The 25,916-nt window shown below is 38.2% G+C and overlaps 1 protein-coding gene across 7 annotated transcripts in view; it reads right to left on the reverse strand.

The window, feature by feature from the left end:
* LOC106578051 (diacylglycerol kinase delta) overlaps nucleotides 1-25,916 on the reverse strand; it is an 87,049-nt gene continuing 61,133 nt past the window's right edge. For 4 of the 7 annotated variants that reach the window (XM_045701579.1, XM_045701578.1, XM_045701577.1 and 1 more), the window contains 16 exons: nucleotides 25,862-25,916; nucleotides 25,252-25,403; nucleotides 25,045-25,121; nucleotides 23,715-23,813; nucleotides 22,983-23,067; nucleotides 22,700-22,807; nucleotides 22,293-22,389; nucleotides 21,552-21,659; nucleotides 21,244-21,357; nucleotides 20,915-21,049; nucleotides 20,446-20,609; nucleotides 4,249-4,381; nucleotides 3,753-3,842; nucleotides 2,408-2,527; nucleotides 2,180-2,288; nucleotides 1-1,574 (listed from right to left, as the gene is read on the reverse strand). The exon at nucleotides 25,862-25,916 is cut by the window's right edge and continues 42 nt beyond it. In XM_045701579.1, the coding sequence (XP_045557535.1) occupies nucleotides 1,522-1,574; nucleotides 2,180-2,288; nucleotides 2,408-2,527; nucleotides 3,753-3,842; nucleotides 4,249-4,381; nucleotides 20,446-20,609; nucleotides 20,915-21,049; nucleotides 21,244-21,357; nucleotides 21,552-21,659; nucleotides 22,293-22,389; nucleotides 22,700-22,807; nucleotides 22,983-23,067; nucleotides 23,715-23,813; nucleotides 25,045-25,121; nucleotides 25,252-25,403; nucleotides 25,862-25,916 (1,699 nt within the window). In that variant the 3' untranslated portion in view covers nucleotides 1-1,521. Of the gene's footprint in view, nucleotides 1,575-2,179; nucleotides 2,289-2,407; nucleotides 2,528-3,752; nucleotides 3,843-4,248; nucleotides 4,382-19,440; nucleotides 19,991-20,026; nucleotides 20,110-20,445; nucleotides 20,610-20,914; nucleotides 21,050-21,243; nucleotides 21,358-21,551; nucleotides 21,660-22,292; nucleotides 22,390-22,699; nucleotides 22,808-22,982; nucleotides 23,068-23,714; nucleotides 23,814-25,044; nucleotides 25,122-25,251; nucleotides 25,404-25,861 lie in introns of those variants that run through there. The other 3 variants (XM_045701580.1, XM_045701582.1, XM_045701583.1) reach the window with 3 other exon arrangements.

The following is a 25,916-nucleotide window of genomic DNA, read 5'->3' on the forward strand; positions in this document are numbered from 1 at the left end:
CGCACAAATGTGTTCTTTAAGTTTCGCTTTGTAAAGTGCAAGGCAACATACAGTAAAATGAACGACACACACACACACAATCGTCATATGTCATTCAAAACCAGTGCACCCGGTAAGAAACTTTCCACACATGTAAAGGTACCTCATTAAAGCCTCTAACGGCAGCATGCTAATGGTACAGTAGTACATTCATATAGCTAACACTTTATCTGATTGACTATAAATATCATTATTTCAAGTTTGTTCAGCATTAAATTGATTAAATAAATGTTCACGATATTACAGGATGTTGTAATAAATGTATCCATTTCCTAATTTATTATTATTTATGAATTTATTCTTCCTATTAATAAAGTAATAAAAAAAGAAAAGTTTATAGAAGTGTCTTCAGATAAGGCGCTACCCAATTTCTACAAGAGAATATATATATATATATATATATATATATTCAATCGAGATCATTAGGGAATGTATAAGCTCATGGTGAAAGTTTGTCCTAACCACCGATCTAGGATCAGATTTCCCTCCTAATTCTAATCTTGACCTTAGATCAGTGTCTAGTGGGCTACTTCTTCCATCTCATAGGATAGTTAAGAGTGGAAGGCATGCAGGGATGGAGACATCAGATGGTCATAGTGGCTTGGATATTACAGTAAGTAGCTACTGCAGTACCATGTAGGCCAGCCATACTACCTTACGAATATTCACATGGTAGTACGAATATTCACACGGTAGTATGAATATTCACACGGTAGTACGAATATTCACACGGTAGTACGAATATTCACAGGGTAATACGCACACATGTAGTACATTCCTCAATATGACCCTGCAATAGTCTATTTTTCTTTTTTTACATTTATGAGTCTCGAGTTTAGCAGGTGAGAATAATTCGAGATGTTGTTTACATTGTTGTTCATTTGCATTTGTTGTTCTTACGGCGATAGGAACAGAAAGCAAAGTCGTCTTCAGACTTCTTGAGGAAACAAAAAAGTCCTGAAAGTTGTTGCGAAAGTCAAGAAAGATTACAAAAAAGAGAGAAAAGAGGAAGGGTAGTGTAAACGCCTGCCAAAAAGAGGAGTGATTAAGAATAAAAACAAAATGGCTGCTCATGTCATGCAAAGGAGCGCTCCGGCTACGTAAACACATTGCGTCGTCAAGGAAACAAAAGTTGCTAAGAGAGCGTCTCTTCTCCTCTGATTGTCTGCTTTCGTCTCAAGCCACGCCCACCTCTTGGGTCAGCAGGCCAAATAGACCCAATAAAAGGACCCCAAGCTGTAATAGGATGCAAAGACACACCCCCTAGTTAAAAACAACTCCTCCTCCTTTTCAAAATGGAGGACATTGAGAGTCAAGGGGGAGGTGTTAGCTGAAAGGCGGGAGGGTCGTGGAATCATTTTGTACTTCTCACCCCTCGGTAGGTAAAGCCCACGTCCCGTAGGAAGAAGAGGGTGACACCCCTCGCCTCCCATGGTTGCCATGGTGATGGGTGTACCTTGTTAAGCCTTTGCGTTAAGTTCCTCAATTGCCTGTAGGAGCCGTCTCATATGCGCCACCTTTAATATCCCAAGATCCTGTTAGAGAGAGACAGACAATAACAACAATAGTTCACCATTTGTTTTATACAGTATATTTCATGGTACTCTTATAAAATCACTACAGGTATATTTCTCTTCATATATCAACTCAAATAACTTGATAAAAGTCAAATTATGTAGAAAATGTACACAACAAATACATAATAATTTGGTGGGTGCTTATGCACTATTGTACACATGTGTGAATTGGAAATGTGTTTTTTTGCATATCCCATTTCTGGGTCTGCCATTATCAACAGTTGGAGCAATTAGGGTTAAGTGCCATGTTCAAGGTCACATCGACAGGTTTTTCACCTTGATGGCTCAGGGATTCAAACCAGCAACCTTTTGGTTACTGGCCCAAAGCTCTAACCGCAAGGCTACCTGCTGCCCCATGTGGTCCAATACCAAGTTATTCATAATTCCACATATATTTGACCAGGGTTGGTAAGAAAATCCCCAGACAATAATGAAGTTCTTACTCTTGGTTGCCATCAACACTGGGCCTTAGGCCCAAAATGCTTGTGTTAAAACCAAAATGGCCACCCAGTTTCCTATTGTCCTCCAGGCCTCAAAGCAGGGGGCCTGGCCTGTATCCTTACCCGACAGAGAGCTATTGGACTTCTGCTTGTGGAGCTTCTCTCTCTCCCTCTTCACCTTGGGCATCATCTTCTTCTTAATACTGCTCTTACCGCTCACCCTCACAGTGTCCTGGAGAGAGAGAGATGGGAGGGAAGGAGAGAGCGAAAGGATAGAGGGAGGACGGAAGGAGAGTTGAGTGGTTGAATAAAAATGACTCCTGCTGTTTTTGATTGCAAACACACACTCACAGCCACCTCCTCAGAGCAGTGCATGGCAGGGCAAATCCAGTGTATATCATCCAGCTTGTGGAGTTCAGCACTCAGACTGCTGAGAGTAGAGAGGAGCTCCTCTTCCTGGGGAGAGTCCGCCTGAAACAGTAAGAGGGGGAAGGAGAGAGGGAGGAAGGTGGAGGAGAGAGGAGAGGGAAGGAGAGAGGGAGGGGAGAGGGAATGAGAGATGGAGGGGAGAAAGAGAAAGGAGAGAGATGGGGAGAGAAAGGGAGGTGAGGGAGGAGAAATGGGAGGAGAGAGGGAGCGGGAGAGAGAGGAAGGAGATGGAAGGAGAGAGGGAGGGGGAGAGAGGGGAAGGAGAGGGGGAGGGGGAGAGAGAGGAAGGAGAGAGGGAGGGGGGGAGAGAGGGAGGAAAGAGCGAGGGAGGAGTAGGGGGGATAGAGGGAGGAGAGGGAGAAGAAAGATAGATAACACAGACATAATATTAGAACTCTTTTTTCACACTACTGAGCCAAACAGAACCGAACCAAATTAGACAATCTGTACTGAGTTGGTCTGTTTACGAATTCACGATATTAGCTGAACCAGAGCAGTACAGTAGGAGTTGGTCCTAGTATACCAGTAGGGGGTTACAGTATACCAGTAGGGGGTTATAGTATACCAGTAGGGGGTTACAGTATACCAGTAGGGGGTTACAGTATACCAGTAGGGGGTTACAGTATACCAGTAGGGGTTATAGTATACCAGTAGGGGTTATAGTATACCAGTAGGGGGTTACAGTATACCAGTAGGGGGTTACAGTATACCAGTAGGGGTTACAGTATACCAGTAGGGGGTTACAGTATACCAGTAGGGGGTTATAGTATACCAGTAGGGGGTTATAGTATACCAGTAGGGGTTATAGTATACCAGTAGGGGGTTACAGTATACCAGTAGGGGGTTACAGTATACCAGTAGGGGGTTACAGTATACCAGTAGGGGGTTACAGTATACCAGTAGGGGTTACAGTATACCAGTAGGGGGTTACAGTATACCAGTAGGGGGTTATAGTATACCAGTAGGGGTTACAGTATACCAGTAGGGGGTTATAGTATACCAGTAGGGGTTACAGTATACCAGTAGGGGGTTACAGTATACCAGTAGGGGTTATAGTATACCAGTAGGGGGTTATAGTATACCAGTAGGGGGTTATAGTATACCAGTAGGTGGTTATAGTGTACCAGTAGGTGGTTATAGTGTACCAGTAGAGGGTTATAGTATACCAGTAGGGGGTTATAGTATACCAGTAGGGGTTACAGTATACCAGTAGGGGTTATAGTATACCAGTAGGGGTTATAGTATACCAGTAGGGGTTATAGTATACCAGTAGTTTCCCCTCCAGCAGCATCGTGGTCTCCAGCTGTAGGACTTTACTGCTGTTCACAATCTCCACTGCTGTACTGCGACTCAGACACTGAAGAGCACAGAGAACTGGTGAGGACAACACTTCAAAATGGGGAGTTACTCATTTTACCACAGGAGGCTGGTGGGTGGAGTTCTAGGAGGACAGGCTCATTGTAATGGCTGGAATGGAATAAATGGAACGGTATAAACCATCTGAAAACCACATGTGACTGTTTCATTTATTCCATTCCAGCCATTACAACGAGCCCATCCTCGTATCGCTCCTCCCACCAGCCTCTTCTGCATTTTATCCATTGTACTTTGATGCTCAGAGATGTAAAGAAATTGGAAAAGGCCCTGAACACACGCAAACTCTTATACATCATCCTTTTGATTTGAATAGCGTTGAAATAAATGATGTTGATCAGGAAAGGGATCATGGGAACGGTAGCAGCTAGACAGTGTAGTTGTCTTACCTCAGGGCTGGACGGCTTGGAAGGGAAGGCTTCACTGAGGACCAGGGCACTGGCGTTCACAGCATGGGCTAACTCCTGTTCCACCAGCTTGTGTGTCTTAGCCACGTCTCTTATCCTATAGGACAATACAACACTGTATTAATGTTTCCTATAGGACAATACAACACTGTATTCATGTTATCCTATAGGACAATACAACACTGTATTAACGTTATCCTATAGGACAATACAACACTGTATTAATGTTATCCTATAGAACAATACAACACTGTATTAATGTTATCCTATAGGACAATACAACACTGTATTAATGTTATCCTATAGGACAATACAACACTGTATTAATGTTATCCTATAGGACACAATACAACACTGTATTAATGTTATCCTATAGGACACAATACAACACTGTATTAATGTTTCCTATAGGACAATACAACACTGTATTAATGTTATCCTATAGGACAATACAACACTGTATTAATGTTTCCTATAGGACACAATACAACACTGTATTCATGTTATCCTATAGAACAATACAACACTGTATTAATGTTATCCTATAGGACAATACAACACTGTATTCATGTTTCCTATAGGACAATACAACACTGTATTAATGTTATCCTATAGGACAATACAACACTGTATTAATGTTATCCTATAGGACACAATACAACACTGTATTAATGTTATCCTATAGGACAATACAACACTGTATTAATGTTATCCTATAGGACAATACAACACTGTATTAATGTAATCCTATAGGACAATACAACACTGTATTAATGTTATCCTATAGGACAATACAACACTGTATTCATGTTATCCTATAGGACACAATACAACACTGTATTAATGTTATCCTATAGGACAATACAACACTGTATTAATGTTATCCTATAGGACAATACAACACTGTATTAATGTTATCCTATAGGACAATACAACACTGTATTAATGTTATCCTATAGGACAATACAACACTGTATTAATGTTATCCTATAGGACACAATACAACACTGTATTAATGTTATCCTATAGGACAATACAACACTGTATTAATGTTATCCTATAGGACACAATACAACACTGTATTAATGTTTCCTATAGGACAATACAACACTGTATTAATGTTATCCTATAGGACACAATACAACACTGTATTAATGTTATCCTATAGGACACAATACAACACTGTATTAATGTTATCCTATAGGACACAATACAACACTGTATTAATGTTATCCTATAGGACACAATACAACACTGTATTAATGTTATCCTATAGGACAATACAACACTGTATTAATGTTATCCTATAGGACAATACAACACTGTATTAATGTTATCCTATAGGACACAATACAACACTGTATTCATGTTATCCTATAGGACAATACAACACTGTATTAATGTTATCCTATAGGACAATACAACACTGTATTCATGTTATCCTATAGGACACAATACAACACTGTATTCATGTTTCCTATAGGACAATACAACACTGTATTAATGTTATCCTATAGGACACAATACAACACTGTATTAATGTTATCCTATAGGACAATACAACACTGTATTAATGTTATCCTATAGGACACAATACAACACTGTATTCATGTTATCCTATAGGACAATACAACACTGTATTCATGTTATCCTATAGGACAATACAACACTGTATTAATGTTATCCTATAGGACACAATACAACACTGTATTAATGTTATCCTATAGGACACAATACAACACTGTATTAATGTTATCCTATAGGACAATACAACACTGTATTAATGTTATCCTATAGGACAATACAACACTGTATTAATGTTTCCTATAGGACAATACAACACTGTATTCATGTTATCCTATAGGACAATACAACACTGTATTAATGTTATCCTATAGGACACAATACAACACTGTATTAATGTTATCCTATAGGACAATACAACACTGTATTAATGTTATCCTATAGGACACAATACAACACTGTATTAATGTTATCCTATAGGACAATACAACACTGTATTAATGTTATCCTATAGGACAATACAACACTGTATTAATGTTATCCTATAGGACAATACAACACTGTATTAATGTTATCCTATAGGACAATACAACACTGTATTAATGTTTCCTATAGGACAATACAACACTGTATTCATGTTATCCTATAGGACAATACAACACTGTATTAATGTTATCCTATAGGACACAATACAACACTGTATTAATGTTATCCTATAGGACACAATACAACACTGTATTAATGTTATCCTATAGAACAATACAACACTGTATTAATGTTATCCTATAGGACAATACAACACTGTATTAATGTTATCCTATAGGACACAATACAACACTGTATTAACGTTATCCTATAGGACAATACAACACTGTATTAATGTTATCCTATAGGACAATACAACACTGTATTAATGTTATCCTATAGGACAATACAACACTGTATTAATGTTTCCTATAGGACAATACAACACTGTATTAATGTTATCCTATAGGACAATACAACACTGTATTAATGTTATCCTATAGGACAATACAACACTGTATTAATGTTATCCTATAGGACACAATACAACACTGTATTAATGTTATCCTATAGGACACAATACAACACTGTATTAATGTTATCCTATAGGACAATACAACACTGTATTAATGTTATCCTATAGGACACAATACAACACTGTATTAATGTTATCCTATAGGACAATACAACACTGTATTCATGTTTCCTATAGGACAATACAACACTGTATTAATGTAATCCTATAGGACAATACAACACTGTATTAATGTTATCCTATAGGACAATACAACACTGTATTCATGTTATCCTATAGGACAATACAACACTGTATTAATGTTTCCTATAGGACAATACAACACTGTATTCATGTTATCCTATAGGACAATACAACACTGTATTAATGTTATCCTATAGGACACAATACAACACTGTATTCATGTTATCCTATAGGACAATACAACACTGTATTAATGTTATCCTATAGGACAATACAACACTGTATTCATGTTTCCTATAGGACAATACAACACTGTATTAATGTTATCCTATAGGACACAATACAACACTGTATTCATGTTATCCTATAGGACAATACAACACTGTATTAATGTTATCCTATAGGACAATACAACACTGTATTAATGTTATCCTATAGGACACAATACAACACTGTATTAATGTTATCCTATAGGACAATACAACACTGTATTCATGTTTCCTATAGGACAATACAACACTGTATTAATGTTATCCTATAGGACAATACAACACTGTATTAATGTTATCCTATAGGACACAATACAACACTGTATTAATGTTATCCTATAGAACAATACAACACTGTATTCATGTTATCCTATAGGACAATACAACACTGTATTAATGTTATCCTATAGGACAATACAACACTGTATTCATGTTTCCTATAGGACAATACAACACTGTATTCATGTTTCCTATAGGACAATACAACACTGTATTAATGTTATCCTATAGGACAATACAACACTGTATTAATGTTATCCTATAGGACAATACAACACTGTATTAATGTTTCCTATAGGACAATACAACACTGTATTAATGTTATCCTATAGGACAATACAACACTGTATTAATGTTATCCTATAGGACACAATACAACACTGTATTCATGTTATCCTATAGGACAATACAACACTGTATTAATGTTATCCTATAGGACAATACAACACTGTATTCATGTTTCCTATAGGACACAATACAACACTGTATTAATGTTATCCTATAGGACACAATACAACACTGTATTAATGTTATCCTATAGGACACAATACAACACTGTATTAATGTTATCCTATAGGACAATACAACACTGTATTCATGTTATCCTATAGGACACAATACAACACTGTATTCATGTTATCCTATAGGACAATACAACACTGTATTAATGTTATCCTATAGGACAATACAACACTGTATTAATGTTATCCTATAGGACAATACAACACTGTATTAATGTAATCCTATAGGACAATACAACACTGTATTCATGTTATCCTATAGGACAATACAACACTGTATTAATGTTATCCTATAGGACAATACAACACTGTATTAATGTTATCCTATAGGACAATACAACACTGTATTAATGTTATCCTATAGGACAATACAACACTGTATTAATGTTATCCTATAGGACAATACAACACTGTATTAATGTTATCCTATAGGACAATACAACACTGTATTCATGTTATCCTATAGGACAATACAACACTGTATTAATGTTATCCTATAGGACAATACAACACTGTATTCATGTTTCCTATAGGACAATACAACACTGTATTCATGTTTCCTATAGGACAATACAACACTGTATTAATGTTATCCTATAGGACAATACAACACTGTATTCATGTTATCCTATAGGACAATACAACACTGTATTAATGTTATCCTATAGGACAATACAACACTGTATTCATGTTTCCTATAGGACAATACAACACTGTATTAATGTTATCCTATAGGACAATACAACACTGTATTCATGTTATCCTATAGGACAATACAACACTGTATTAATGTTATCCTATAGGACAATACAACACTGTATTCATGTTTCCTATAGGACAATACAACACTGTATTAATGTTATCCTATAGGACAATACAACACTGTATTAATGTTATCCTATAGGACAATACAACACTGTATTAATGTTATCCTATAGGACAATACAACACTGTATTAATGTTATCCTATAGGACAATACAACACTGTATTAATGTTATCCTATAGGACAATACAACACTGTATTCATGTTATCCTATAGGACAATACAACACTGTATTAATGTTATCCTATAGGACAATACAACACTGTATTCATGTTTCCTATAGGACAATACAACACTGTATTCATGTTTCCTATAGGACAATACAACACTGTATTAATGTTATCCTATAGGACAATACAACACTGTATTAATGTTATCCTATAGGACAATACAACACTGTATTAATGTTATCCTATAGGACAATACAACACTGTATTAATGTTATCCTATAGGACAATACAACACTGTATTCATGTTTCCTATAGGACAATACAACACTGTATTAATGTTATCCTATAGGACAATACAACACTGTATTAATGTTTCCTATAGGACACAATACAACACTGTATTAATGTTATCCTATAGGACAATACAACACTGTATTAATGTTTCCTATAGGACAATACAACACTGTATTAATGTTATCCTATAGGACAATACAACACTGTATTAATGTTATCCTATAGGACAATACAACACTGTATTCATGTTATCCTATAGGACAATACAACACTGTATTAATGTTATCCTATAGGACAATACAACACTGTATTAATGTTATCCTATAGGACAATACAACACTGTATTAATGTTATCCTATAGGACAATACAACACTGTATTCATGTTATCCTATAGGACAATACAACACTGTATTAATGTTATCCTATAGGACAATACAACACTGTATTCATGTTTCCTATAGGACAATACAACACTGTATTCATGTTTCCTATAGGACACAATACAACACTGTATTAATGTTATCCTATAGGACAATACAACACTGTATTCATGTTTCCTATAGGACAATACAACACTGTATTAATGTTATCCTATAGGACAATACAACACTGTATTAATGTTTCCTATAGGACACAATACAACACTGTATTAATGTTATCCTATAGGACAATACAACACTGTATTAATGTTTCCTATAGGACAATACAACACTGTATTAATGTTATCCTATAGGACAATACAACACTGTATTAATGTTATCCTATAGGACAATACAACACTGTATTAATGTTATCCTATAGGACAATACAACACTGTATTAATGTTATCCTATAGGACAATACAACACTGTATTAATGTTATCCTATACGACAATACAACACTGTATTCATGTTTCCTATAGGACAATACAACACTGTATTCATGTTATCCTATAGGACACAATACAACACTGTATTAATGTTATCCTATAGGACACAATACAACACTGTATTCATGTTATCCTATAGGACAATACAACACTGTATTAATGTTTCCTATAGGACAATACAACACTGTATTCATGTTTCCTATAGGACAATACAACACTGTATTAATGTTATCCTATAGGACAATACAACACTGTATTAATGTTTCCTATAGGACAATACAACACTGTATTAATGTTTCCTATAGGACAATACAACACTGTATTAATGTTATCCTATAGGACACAATACAACACTGTATTAATGTTATCCTATAGGACACAATACAACACTGTATTAATGTTATCCTATAGGACACAATACAACACTGTATTAATGTTATCCTATAGGACAATACAACACTGTATTAATGTTATCCTATAGGACAATACAACACTGTATTAATGTTATCCTATAGGACACAATACAACACTGTATTCATGTTTCCTATAGGACACAATACAACACTGTATTAATGTTATCCTATAGGACAATACAACACTGTATTAATGTTATCCTATAGGACAATACAACACTGTATTAATGTTATCCTATAGGACAATACAACACTGTATTAATGTTTCCTATAGGACAATACAACACTGTATTCATGTTTCCTATAGGACAATACAACACTGTATTCATGTTATCCTATAGGACAATACAACACTGTATTCATGTTATCCTATAGGACAATACAACACTGTATTCATGTTATCCTATAGGACACAATACAACACTGTATTAATGTTATCCTATAGGACAATACAACACTGTATTAATGTTATCCTATAGGACAATACAACACTGTATTAATGTTATCCTATAGGACAATACAACACTGTATTAATGTTATCCTATAGGACAATACAACACTGTATTCATGTTATCCTATAGGACACAATACAACACTGTATTCATGTTTCCTATAGGACACAATACAACACTGTATTAATGTTATCCTATAGGACAATACAACACTGTATTAATGTTATCCTATAGGACAATACAACACTGTATTAATGTTATCCTATAGGACAATACAAAACTGTATTAATGTTATCCTATAGGACACAATACAACACTGTATTAATGTTATCCTATAGGACAATACAACACTGTATTAATGTTTCCTATAGGACAATACAACACTGTATTAATGTTATCCTATAGGACAATACAACACTGTATTAATGTTATCCTATAGGACACAATACAACACTGTATTAATGTTATCCTACAGGACACAATACAACACTGTATTAATGTTATCCTATAGAACAATACAACACTGTATTAATGTAATCCTATAGGACAATACAACACTGTATTAATGTTATCCTATAGGACAATACAACACTGTATTAATGTTATCCTACAGGACACAATACAACACTGTATTAATGTTATCCTATAGGACACAATACAACACTGTATTAATGTTATCCTATAGGACAATACAACACTGTATTAATGTTTCCTATAGGACAATACAACACTGTATTAATGTTATCCTATAGGACAATACAACACTGTATTAATGTTTCCTATAGGACAATACAACACTGTATTAATGTTATCCTATAGGACAATACAACACTGTATTAATGTTATCCTATAGGACAATACAACACTGTATTAATGTTATCCTATAGGACACAATACAACACTGTATTAATGTTTCCTATAGGACAATACAACACTGTATTAATGTTATCCTATAGGACACAATACAACACTGTATTCATGTTATCCTATAGGACAATACAACACTGTATTCATGTTATCCTATAGGACACAATACAACACTGTATTAATGTTATCCTATAGGACACAATACAACACTGTATTAATGTTTCCTATAGGACAATACAACACTGTATTCATGTTTCCTATAGGACAATACAACACTGTATTAATGTTATCCTATAGGACAATACAACACTGTATTAATGTTATCCTATAGGACAATACAACACTGTATTAATGTTATCCTATAGGACAATACAACACTGTATTAATGTTTCCTATAGGACACAATACAACACTGTATTAATGTTATCCTATAGGACACAATACAACACTGTATTAATGTTATCCTATAGGACAATACAACACTGTATTAATGTTATCCTATAGGACACAATACAACACTGTATTAATGTTATCCTATAGGACACAATACAACACTGTATTCATGTTATCCTATAGGACAATACAACACTGTATTAATGTTATCCTATAGGACACAATACAACACTGTATTCATGTTATCCTATAGGACAATACAACACTGTATTCATGTTTCCTATAGGACAATACAACACTGTATTCATGTTATCCTATAGGACACAATACAACACTGTATTAATGTTATCCTATAGGACACAATACAACACTGTATTAATGTTTCCTATAGGACAATACAACACTGTATTAATGTTATCCTATAGGACACAATACAACACTGTATTAATGTTATCCTATAGGACAATACAACACTGTATTAATGTTATCCTATAGGACAATACAACACTGTATTAATGTTATCCTATAGGACAATACAACACTGTATTAATGTTATCCTATAGGACACAATACAACACTGTATTAATGTTATCCTACAGGACACAATACAACACTGTATTCATGTTTCCTATAGGACACAATACAACACTGTATTAATGTTATCCTATAGGACACAATACAACACTGTATTAATGTTTCCTATAGGACAATACAACACTGTATTAATGTTATCCTATAGGACACTACAACACTGTATTCATGTTTCCTATAGGACACAATACAACACTGTATTCATGTTATCCTATAGGACAATACAACACTGTATTCATGTTATCCTATAGGACAATACAACACTGTATTAATGTTATCCTATAGGACAATACAACACTGTATTAATGTTATCCTATAGGACAATACAACACTGTATTAATGTTATCCTATAGGACAATACAACACTGTATTAATGTTTCCTATAGGACACAATACAACACTGTATTAATGTTATCCTATAGGACACAATACAACACTGTATTAATGTTATCCTATAGGACAATACAACACTGTATTAATGTTATCCTATAGGACACAATACAACACTGTATTCATGTTATCCTATAGGACAATACAACACTGTATTAATGTTATCCTATAGGACACAATACAACACTGTATTCATGTTATCCTATAGGACAATACAACACTGTATTAATGTTATCCTATAGGACAATACAACACTGTATTCATGTTTCCTATAGGACAATACAACACTGTATTCATGTTATCCTATAGGACAATACAACACTGTATTAATGTTATCCTACAGGACACAATACAACACTGTATTAATGTTATCCTATAGGACAATACAACACTGTATTAATGTTATCCTATAGGACACAATACAACACTGTATTAATGTTATCCTATAGGACACAATACAACACTGTATTAATGTTATCCTATAGGACAATACAACACTGTATTCATGTTTCCTATAGGACAATACAACACTGTATTCATGTTATCCTATAGGACAATACAACACTGTATTAATGTTATCCTACAGGACACAATACAACACTGTATTAATGTTATCCTATAGGACAATACAACACTGTATTAATGTTATCCTATAGGACACAATACAACACTGTATTAATGTTATCCTATAGGACAATACAACACTGTATTAATGTTATCCTATAGGACAATACAACACTGTATTAATGTTATCCTATAGGACAATACAACACTGTATTCATGTTTCCTATAGGACAATACAACACTGTATTAATGTTATCCTACAGGACACAATACAACACTGTATTAATGTTAATCCTATAGGACACAATACAACACTGTATTCATGTTTCCTATAGGACAATACAACACTGTATTAATGTTATCCTATAGGACAATACAACACTGTATTAATGTTATCCTATAGGACACAATACAACACTGTATTAATGTTATCCTATAGGACAATACAACACTGTATTAATGTTATCCTATAGGACAATACAACACTGTATTCATGTTATTCTATAGGACAATACAACACTGTATTAATGTTATCCTATAGGACAATACAACACTGTATTAATGTTATCCTATAGAACAATACAACACTGTATTAATGTTATCCTACAGGACACAATACAACACTGTATTCATGTTATCCTATAGGACAATACAACACTGTATTCATGTTATCCTATAGGACAATACAACACTGTATTAATGTTATCCTATAGGACAATACAACACTGTATTAATGTTATCCTACAGGACACAATACAACACTGTATTAATGTTATCCTATAGGACAATACAACACTGTATTAATGTTATCCTATAGGACAATACAACACTGTATTCATGTTATCCTATAGGACACAATACAACACTGTATTAATGTTATCCTATAGGACACAATACAACACTGTATTCATGTTTCCTATAGGACAATACAACACTGTATTAATGTTATCCTATAGGACACAATACAACACTGTATTAATGTTATCCTATAGGACAATACAACACTGTATTAATGTTATCCTATAGGACAATACAACACTGTATTAATGTTATCCTATAGGACACAATACAACACTGTATTAATGTTATCCTATAGGACACAATACAACACTGTATTAATGTTATCCTATAGGACAATACAACACTGTATTAATGTTATCCTATAGGACACTACAACACTGTATTAATGTTATCCTATAGGACAATACAACACTGTATTCATGTTATCCTATAGGACAATACAACACTGTATTCATGTTATCCTATAGGACACAATACAACACTGTATTCATGTTATCCTATAGGACAATACAACACTGTATTAATGTTATCCTATAGGACACAATACAACACTGTATTAATGTTATCCTATAGGACAATACAACACTGTATTCATGTTTCCTATAGGACAATACAACACTGTATTAATGTTATCCTACAGGACACAATACAACACTGTATTAATGTTATCCTACAGGACACAATACAACACTGTATTAATGTTATCCTATAGGACAATACAACACTGTATTAATGTTATCCTATAGGACACAATACAACACTGTATTAATGTTTCCTATAGGACAATACAACACTGTATTAATGTTATCCTATAGGACACAATACAACACTGTATTAATGTTATCCTATAGGACACAATACAACACTGTATTCATGTTATCCTATAGGACAATACAACACTGTATTAATGTTTCCTATAGGACAATACAACACTGTATTAATGTTTCCTATAGGACAATACAACACTGTATTCATGTTATCCTATAGGACAATACAACACTGTATTAATGTTATCCTACAGGACACAATACAACACTGTATTAATGTTTCCTATAGGACAATACAACACTGTATTAATGTTATCCTATAGGACACAATACAACACTGTATTAATGTTATCCTATAGGACACAATACAACACTGTATTAATGTTTCCTATAGGACAATACAACACTGTATTCATGTTATCCTATAGGACACAATACAACACTGTATTAATGTTATCCTATAGGACAATACAACACTGTATTAATGTTATCCTATAGGACAATACAACACTGTATTAATGTTATCCTATAGGACAATACAACACTGTATTCATGTTATCCTATAGGACACAATACAACACTGTATTAATGTTATCCTACAGGACACAATACAACACTGTATTAATGTTATCCTATAGGACAATACAACACTGTATTCATGTTATCCTACAGGACACAATACAACACTGTATTAATGTTATCCTATAGGACAATACAACACTGTATTAATGTTATCCTATAGGACAATACAACACTGTATTAATGTTATCCTATAGGACACAATACAACACTGTATTAATGTTTCCTATAGGACAATACAACACTGTATTAATGTTATCCTATAGAACAATACAACACTGTATTAATGTTATCCTATAGGACACAATACAACACTGTATTCATGTTTCCTATAGGACAATACAACACTGTATTAATGTTATCCTATAGGACACAATACAACACTGTATTCATGTTTCCTATAGGACAATACAACACTGTATTAATGTTATCCTATAGGACACAATACAACACTGTATTAATGTTATCCTATAGGACACAATACAACACTGTATTCATGTTTCCTATAGGACAATACAACACTGTATTCATGTTTCCTATAGGACAATACAACACTGTATTCATGTTATCCTATAGGACAATACAACACTGTATTAATGTTATCCTATAGGACACAATACAACACTGTATTAATGTTATCCTATAGGACAATACAACACTGTATTCATGTTATCCTATAGGACAATACAACACTGTATTAATGTTATCCTATAGGACAATACAACACTGTATTAATGTTATCCTATAGGACACAATACAACACTGTATTAATGTTATCCTATAGGACAATACAACACTGTATTAATGTTATCCTATAGGACAATACAACACTGTATTCATGTTATCCTATAGGACAATACAACACTGTATTAATGTTATCCTATAGGACAATACAACACTGTATTAATGTTATCCTATAGGACACAATACAACACTGTATTAATGTTTCCTATAGGACAATACAACACTGTATTAATGTTATCCTATAGGACACAATACAACACTGTATTAATGTTATCCTATAGGACACAATACAACACTGTATTAATGTTATCCTATAGGACAATACAACACTGTATTAATGTTATCCTATAGGACAATACAACACTGTATTCATGTTATCCTATAGGACAATACAACACTGTATTAATGTAATCCTATAGGACAATACAACACTGTATTAATGTTATCCTATAGAACAATACAACACTGTATTAATGTTATCCTATAGGACAATACAACACTGTATTAATGTTATCCTATAGGACAATACAACACTGTATTAATGTTATCCTATAGAACAATACAACACTGTATTAATGTTATCCTATAGAACACAATACAACACTGTATTAAGTACTGTGATAGAAATGAAACCATTGAATTAGACTTTTTGAATTGAAACGTCACTACTTTTTCAAATGTAATTACATTTTAGAAATATGTATTTCATGTCTAAATAGGCCTAAACTTGTGTCAAGGGTCAAAATGACAGTTTGGTTCTGGTGTTAAACTTTCTATTCCATGTTTTGGAGCAACTTCTCAGGAACACGGAACCCTTTACTTCCCCCGTGTCCATGTTACCTCTATACACCCACCCCGTGTCCATGCTACCTCTACACATCCACCCCGTGTCCATGTTACCTCTATACACCCACCCCGTGTCCATGTTACCTCTATACACCCACCCCGTGTCCATGTTACCTCTATACACCCACCCCGTGTCCATGTTACCTCTATACACCCACCCCGTGTCCATGTTACCTCTATACACCCACCCCGTGTCCATGTTACCTCTATACACCCACCCCGTGTCCATGTTACCTCTATACACCCACCCCGTGTCCATGTTACCTCTATACACCCACCCCGTGTCCATGTTACCTCTATACACCCACCCCGTGTCCATGTTACCTCTATACACCCACCCCGTGTCCATGTTACCTCTATACACCCACCCCGTGTCCATGTTACCTCTATACACCCACCCCGTGTCCATGTTACCTCTATACACCCACCCCGTGTCCATGTTACCTCTATACACCCACCCCGTGTCCATGTTACCTCTATACACCCACCCCGTGTCCATGTTACCTCTATACACCCACCCCGTGTCCATGTTACCTCTATACACCCACCCCGTGTCCATGTTACCTCTATACACCCACCCCGTGTCCATGTTACCTCTATACACCCACCCCGTGTCCATGTTACCTCTATACACCCACCCCGTGTCCATGTTACCTCTATACACCCACCCCGTGTCCATGTTACCTCTATACACCCACCCCGTGTCCATGTTACCTCTATACACCCACCCCGTGTCCATGTTACCTCTATACACCCACCCCGTGTCCATGTTACCTCTATACACCCACCCCGTGTCCATGTTACCTCTATACACCCACCCCGTGTCCATGTTACCTCTATACACCCACCCCGTGTCCATGTTACCTCTATACACCCACCCCGTGTCCATGTTACCTCTATACACCACCCCGTGTCCATGTTACCTCTATACACCCACCCCGTGTCCATGTTACCTCTATACACCCACCCCGTGTCCATGTTACCTCTATACACCCACCCCGTGTCCATGTTACCTCTATACACCCACCCCGTGTCCATGTTACCTCTATACACCCACCCCGTGTCCATGTTACCTCTATACACCCACCCCGTGTCCATGTTACCTCTATACACCCACCCCGTGTCCATGTTACCTCTATACACCCACCCCGTGTCCATGTTACCTCTATACACCCACCCCGTGTCCATGTTACCTCTATACACCCACCCCGTGTCCATGCTACCTCTATACACCCACCCCGTGTCCATGTTACCTCTATACACCCACCCCGTGTCCATGTTACCTCTATACACCCACCCCGTGTCCATGTTACCTCTATACACCCACCCCGTGTCCATGTTACCTCTATACACCCACCCCGTGTCCATGTTACCTCTATACACCCACCCCGTGTCCATGTTACCTCTATACACCCACCCCGTGTCCATGTTACCTCTATACACCCACCCCGTGTCCATGTTAGCTCTATACACCCACCCCGTGTCCATGTTACCTCTATACACCCACCCCGTGTCCATGTTACCTCTATACACCCACCCCGTGTCCATGTTACCTCTATACACCCACCCCGTGTCCATGTTACCTCTATACACCCACCCCGTGTCCATGTTACCTCTATACACCCACCCCGTGTCCATGTTACCTCTATACACCCACCCCGTGTCCATGTTACCTCTATACACCCACCCCGTGTCCATGTTACCTCTATACACCCACCCCGTGTCCATGTTACCTCTATACACCCACCCCGTGTCCATGTTAGCTCTATACACCCACCCCGTGTCCATGTTACCTCTATACACCCACCCCGTGTCCATGTTACCTCTATACACCCACCCCGTGTCCATGTTACCTCTATACACCCACCCCGTGTCCATGTTACCTCTATACACCCACCCCGTGTCCATGTTACCTCTATACACCCACCCCGTGTCCATGTTACCTCTATACACCCACCCTGTGTCCATGCTACTGTACCTCCATACACCCACCCTGTGTCCATGTTACCTCTATACACCCACCCTGTGTCCATGTTACCTCTATACACCCACCCCGTGTCCATGTTACCTCTATACACCCACCCCGTGTCCATGTTACCTCTATACACCCACCCTGTGTCCATGCTACTGTACCTCTATACACCCACCCTGTGTCCATGCTACTGTACCTCCATACACACACACTGAGAACTGAGCTGCCTCATGCTAGCAAGCTGGACAACAGCGAGACAAATAGGACTTTTGTATTTTTTTCAATGTATTGGTATGTAGCTATGATGTCATCGATTGTAGCGCTGCAGCCACTGAATTCTGGTAGTTGTCACTTGAAAGGAAAAAACATACAATCACAAAATGCTTCCTGCTGTTTTATGGAGAATTCTCTCTTTCATCGTGTCCATTATCTGTCACATCACCCGGCACCGGAAAGGATACATACAAAATCTAAACACAAAAATAAAAAATGCTATTTGTTAATCTAAAATGTAATTGAACACGCACCTCTTGATGAGTGTACACCATGCCTAGCTGCTGTACACACACACACACACACACACACCTAGTGATGAGTGTGTCAGCCACCATGCCCAGCTGCTGCACACACACACACACACACACACAAACCTAGTGATGAGTGTGTCAGCCACCATGCCTAGCTGCTGTACTCACACACACACACACCTAGTGATGAGTGTGTCAGCCACCATGCCTAGCTGCTGTACACACACACACACACACACACACACACACACACACACACACACACACACACACACACACCTAGTGATGAGTGTGTCAGCCACCATGCCCAGCTGCTGTACTTGAGCACACTCCTCCTCTGTCAGGTATTCCATAGATTGCTGAGAGTTGAGGAGGGGCCTGGAGGAATGGTAGCTGTCAATCTTCCTCTTGTCCTCCCATGACGTCAGAGTCCTCTCAAAGTTCTGGAATGTAAACACAGAACAGATAGAATTAGAGCCATAGAGAGACTTCAGAGTCCTCTCAAAGTTCTGGAACTTAGAAATAGAATGTAGAAATATAATGAACAGAGCGGACATGATGGATGCGTAGAGGTTTATCAGATAAATCTGTTGCCCTAATGCAGTGTTCCTCAACTCTGGCGTGTAGGCTTCTGTTCCAGCCCGGCACTCACCTCATTCGACAAACTAATATTTGCTAAATGGAATTAGGTGTGTCAGAACTGGCCTGGAACAAAAGCTTACTGCTCAAAACCCACGCACACACCTACCCTGTCTCTGGTGAGCATCTGAGCTCTGTTCTTGTGTGTGATCTTGACTATCCCTGGGGGCTGAATCCATGCTTCACCATCCACCTGTACTGGTACCCCTTCATCTCCTAGGATAGTGATCTTTACCTGACGACACTGGAGAAGGACAAGGAGACAGAGAGAGAGCGAGGGAGGGAGGGAGGGAAATAAATCGGAAGTCAGACTCATAGGAGAAAGAGTTGTTTAACAATACGTGTGTGTGTGTGTGTGTGTGTGTGTGTGTTACCTGTGCGATGCGGTGGTGTGTGTGTGTTACCTGTGCGATGTGGTGGTGTGTGTGTGTGTGTTACCTGTGCGATGCGGTGGTGTTGGATGTTGATGACTCTGGATACAGCCATCTGCATACTGCCAAACACAGCCACAACCTCCAGCTTCTTATCGTCAAATGACGGGGCGCCAAAGTTCTTCACACACACACACACACACAATAACAATGATACTACATTTAACTTTCATTATAAACTGTCCACTAATGCAAAGACAGAACACATCTTTTCCAGTGTGAGGAAATCTGGGATCAAATGCACATTCAAAATCAGTCAACAATTCAATTCAATAATGAATAAGACTGTGTAAATGTAAACAGAGAAATACTAACGCTGTCCTCTTTGGTGCCACCCCAGAAGTTGATTCCTCCTGCATAGCTGGGGATGTTGAGAACAGCCAGTCCCTGAAGACTGGGCAGACATATAGAGACACCATCACACTGGAGAGAGAAAGAAAGAAAGAGGGAGAAAAGGAGAGAGAGAGAGAGAGAGAGAGAGAGAGAGAGAGAAAAGGAGAGAGAGAGAGAGAGAGAGAGAGGGAGAAAAGGAGAGAGAGAGAGAGAGAGAGAAAAGGAGAGAGAGAGAGAGAGAGAGGGAGAAAAGGAGAGAGAGAGAGAGAGAGAGAGAAAAGGAGAGAGAGAGAGAGAGAGAGAGAGAGAGAGAGAGAGAGAGAGAGAGAGAGAGAGAGAGAGAGAGAGTGAAGGAGGGAAAATAACACTTGTTTGTTTATACAAGTCAGAGTCAATGGTAGGATGATTCTGATCCACTAAACAACATGTCACTGTCTAAGACGTACTAGTAGTATTAAAGATAACTACACCACAACGTCAGAGAGGATGGAGCGTCACAATAGACTACTAGAGCATATTTCTTTATTCCTTAGAGGTGCGGAACCTCACCTCCAACGCTACCCGTGTCCGGGACCTCACCTCCAACAGTGCCCGTGACCTCACCTCCAACAGTGCCCGTGTCCGGGACCTCACCTCCAACAGTGCCCGTGTCCGGGACCTCACCTCCAACAGTACCCGTGTCCGGGACCTCACCTCCAACAGTACCCGTGTCCGGGACCTTACCTCCAACAGTACCCGTTGCTCCAGGTTCTTATACGTCTTATGCACCAGCTCCTTGGTTCCCATCACCCCATACCACAACTTGTTCTTAGTACGACTACTGCAGAGAGAGAGAGAGAGAGACAGAGAGAGACAGACAGAGAGAGAGAGAGAGAGAGACAGACAGAGAGAGACAGAGAGAGAGACAGAGAGAGAGAGAGACACAGACAGACAGACAGAGACACAGACAGAGACACAGACAGAGACACAGACAGAGACACAGACAGAGACACAGACAGAGACACAGACAGAGACACAGACACAGAGACACAGACACAGAGACAGAGGGAGGAGACTCAAAATATCTACAACTGCACACAGAATGTTACATTTCAACTTGAATGTTTATGTGTTGAGCATGCAGGCAGTACCTGCATTTCTTGGGGTGTTCATCTCTCTTGTTGTTAAACTCCAGGGAGATCTTAGCATCCAGACCGATCCCAAAGTAATTGTTCAGTACACATTTCTCTGAACACTGACTAGAGAGGAGCACACAGACACACACAACTACCATTAGCATCCTCAATACATTACCTTTTAAGAGAGAGCCATGTATTGTGTGTGTGTGTGTATTGTAACTGAGGTACATCACAACCACTGTCATATCTTCAATGATGAATACATTGATCGATTGACTGATTGATTGATTCTTACTCCTCGTTAAAGGATGGAGGGCTGAGGCTCTCTGGTTTCTCCAAGACGATGCCAGAGGAAGTGGTGGGGCTCAAACTGATGTGACCTGAGAGAGGCATCATGGGTAAATGGACAGAGAAAGAGAGTATTAAGTGTGATTTTTCTTTGGACATTGTTATTTAGAAATAAAATATTAAGGCTACAATATGTAACTTTTTGGGAGACCCGACCAAATTCACATAGAAATATGAGTTATAGATCATTCCCATTGAAAGCAAGTCTAAGAAGCAGTATATCTGTTCTATGTGTCCAATTCTTATGCTTCCTGTACTGAAGTTTTGTTTAGCATCTTTTACTTTGGGTTTTGTACACCAGCTTCAAACAGCTGAAAATACAATATTATTGTTTAAGGAAAATATATTTCACAGCCGTTTAGATGGTACAATGATTCTCTACTCAATGACTGAAATTAGGCAAACAATTAGAATTTTAGCAACCAGGAAATGGCGGATTGATTTCTGCATAGTGCACCTTTAACTGGGCCCTCAGTCCAATAAATGCTATTGACTGGAAATGGAAGTTACAGAGATTTTAGAGTAGGATTCATAATTAAGAAATTGATCAAATGATGGAACAAAGATTGTAATTTATCCATAACTTCTTCATGGTATCACTTACTAAGTGTCATAATGATATTATGAACATATATAATGTATTGTAACTGTGCTGCTATTTTAACTGGTTGTCACTCACGTGGTTCTGGCTCTTTCAGCTCCTCACTGTTCTCTCTCTTTATGGACGAGGAGGAAGACATGTGCTGGATATGAGTGTGTCTGTTCTGTTCATCTACCACTAGAGAGAAAGAGAGAGAGACAGAGACAGACAGAGAGAGAGAGACAGAGAGAGAGAGACAGAGAGAGAGACAGAGACAGACAGAGAGAGAGAGACAGAGAGAGAGAGACAGACAGAGAGAGAGAGACAGAGACAGACAGAGAGAGAGAGAGACAGAGAGACAGAGAGAGAGACAGACAGACAGAGAGAGAGACAGAGAGAGAGAGACAGAGAGAGAGACAGACAGAGAGAGAGAGAGACAGAGAGAGAGACAGACAGAGAGAGAGAGAGACAGAGAGAGACAGAGAGAGAGAGACAGAGAGAGAGAGACAGAGACAGAGAGAGATATGCAGTGTGTTTATGTTAGCTTTTATGTGGGTGTTTTCAGTACATGTGTGCTTCTGTAAGTGTGTGTACAGTAACAGTGTATAATTATTCATTATATGTGTGTGTTTCTTGTTTGTGTACATGTACAGTGCCTTCCGAAAGCATTCAGACTCAATTTTGTCCATATTTCGTTACATTACAGCCTTACAGCTATGAGGTCGAAGGAATTGTCCGTAGAGCTCCGAGACAGGATTGTGTCGAGGCACAGATCTGGGGAAGGGTACCAAAACATTTCTGCAGCATGAAAGGTCCCCAAGAACACAGTGGCCTCCATCATTCTTAAATGGAAGAAGTTTGGAACCACCAAGACTCTTCCTAGAGCTGGCCAGCCGGCCAAACTGAGCGATCGATGGAGAAGGGCCTTGGTCAGGGAGGTGACCCAGAACCCAATGGTCACTCTGACAGAGTTCCAGAGTTCCTCTGTGGAGATGGGAGAACCTTCCAGAAGGACAACCATCTCTGCAGCACTCCACCAATCAGACCTTTATGGTAGAGTGGCCAGATGGAAGCCACTCCTCAGTAAAAGGCACATGACAGCCCGCTTGGAGTTTTCCAAAAGGTACCTAAAGACTCTCAGACCATGAGAAACAAGATTCTCTGGTCTGATGAAACCAAGATTGAACTCTTTGGCCTGAATGCCAAGCGTCACGTCTGGAGGAAACCTGGCACCATCCCTACGGTGAAGCATGGTGGTGGCTGCATCATGCTGTGGAGATGTTTTTTAGCGGCAGTGACTGGGAGACTAGTCAGGATCGAGGCAAAGATGAACGGATTAAAGCAATTTTAGAATAAGGCTGTAACGTAACAAAATGTGAAACAAGTCAAATGGTCTGAATACTTTCTGAAGGTGCTGTATGTGTAGTACCTTTCCCAGCCTGTTCGATGATCTGGCTCAGTGCTTTCTTCAGACTGTTAGCTCTCATCATCAGCTGTTCTCTGGACCTGTACCAGGGTTAGAGACAATTCAAATTCTAGTCAGTCAATTCAGGAAGTGAAATTAAATTCCAATTAAATAATTGAAAAAAAAAAGCTGATGAATTCACTAAAAATTCAAATTGACCCCAACCCTGACCTGTACGGGGGCTGGGGTTCCCCTCCACGGGTGTCTGTGCTCCCCTCCTGGTCCTCGTGGGGTGGCACACTGCCCACTGGCACCACCTTGGCATCAGCCTCCTCACTCAAAGCCTTCACCAGGCTGTCCAGCTTCTCATTCAACAGAGTACACTGAGGGAGAGAGACATACAGAGAGAGAGAGAGAGCGAGAGAGAGAGAGAAAGTGAACATTCTGTTCTACAAGTGGCATAGGTCTGTTTGGGTTGTCAGTTCAGCTCAATACAATAGATACATTATGTAAATGCAGAAGCAGAATCCACTCAATTGGAATATATGAATAAATGTTTAAAAGAAAATACTACATTATTATACTGGCCTCTAGCCAGTTACAGAGGCTTCTGTCTACATCCCTAATGGAGCCCTATTCCCTATATAGTGCACTACTTTAGACAAGGGCCCATAAGGGTCTGGTACAACGTAGTGCCCTATAAAGTGAATAGGGCTCCATATGGGATGTAGACAGATCTAACTTGTTTATTTATTTCTATTGACCTGGATGCTACACACACCACTCTCTCCTGCCCACTGGTTAGATGTATTATACAATCTGTTATATAATACACACACACCTTCTTGGCCATAGCATCGGCCTCCTTGTTCTCTGTGGCTCTCTCATACGCTCTC

This window comes from Salmo salar, chromosome ssa18 (genome assembly GCF_905237065.1).
Source record: "Salmo salar chromosome ssa18, Ssal_v3.1, whole genome shotgun sequence".
NCBI lineage: Eukaryota > Metazoa > Chordata > Actinopteri > Salmoniformes > Salmonidae > Salmo > Salmo salar.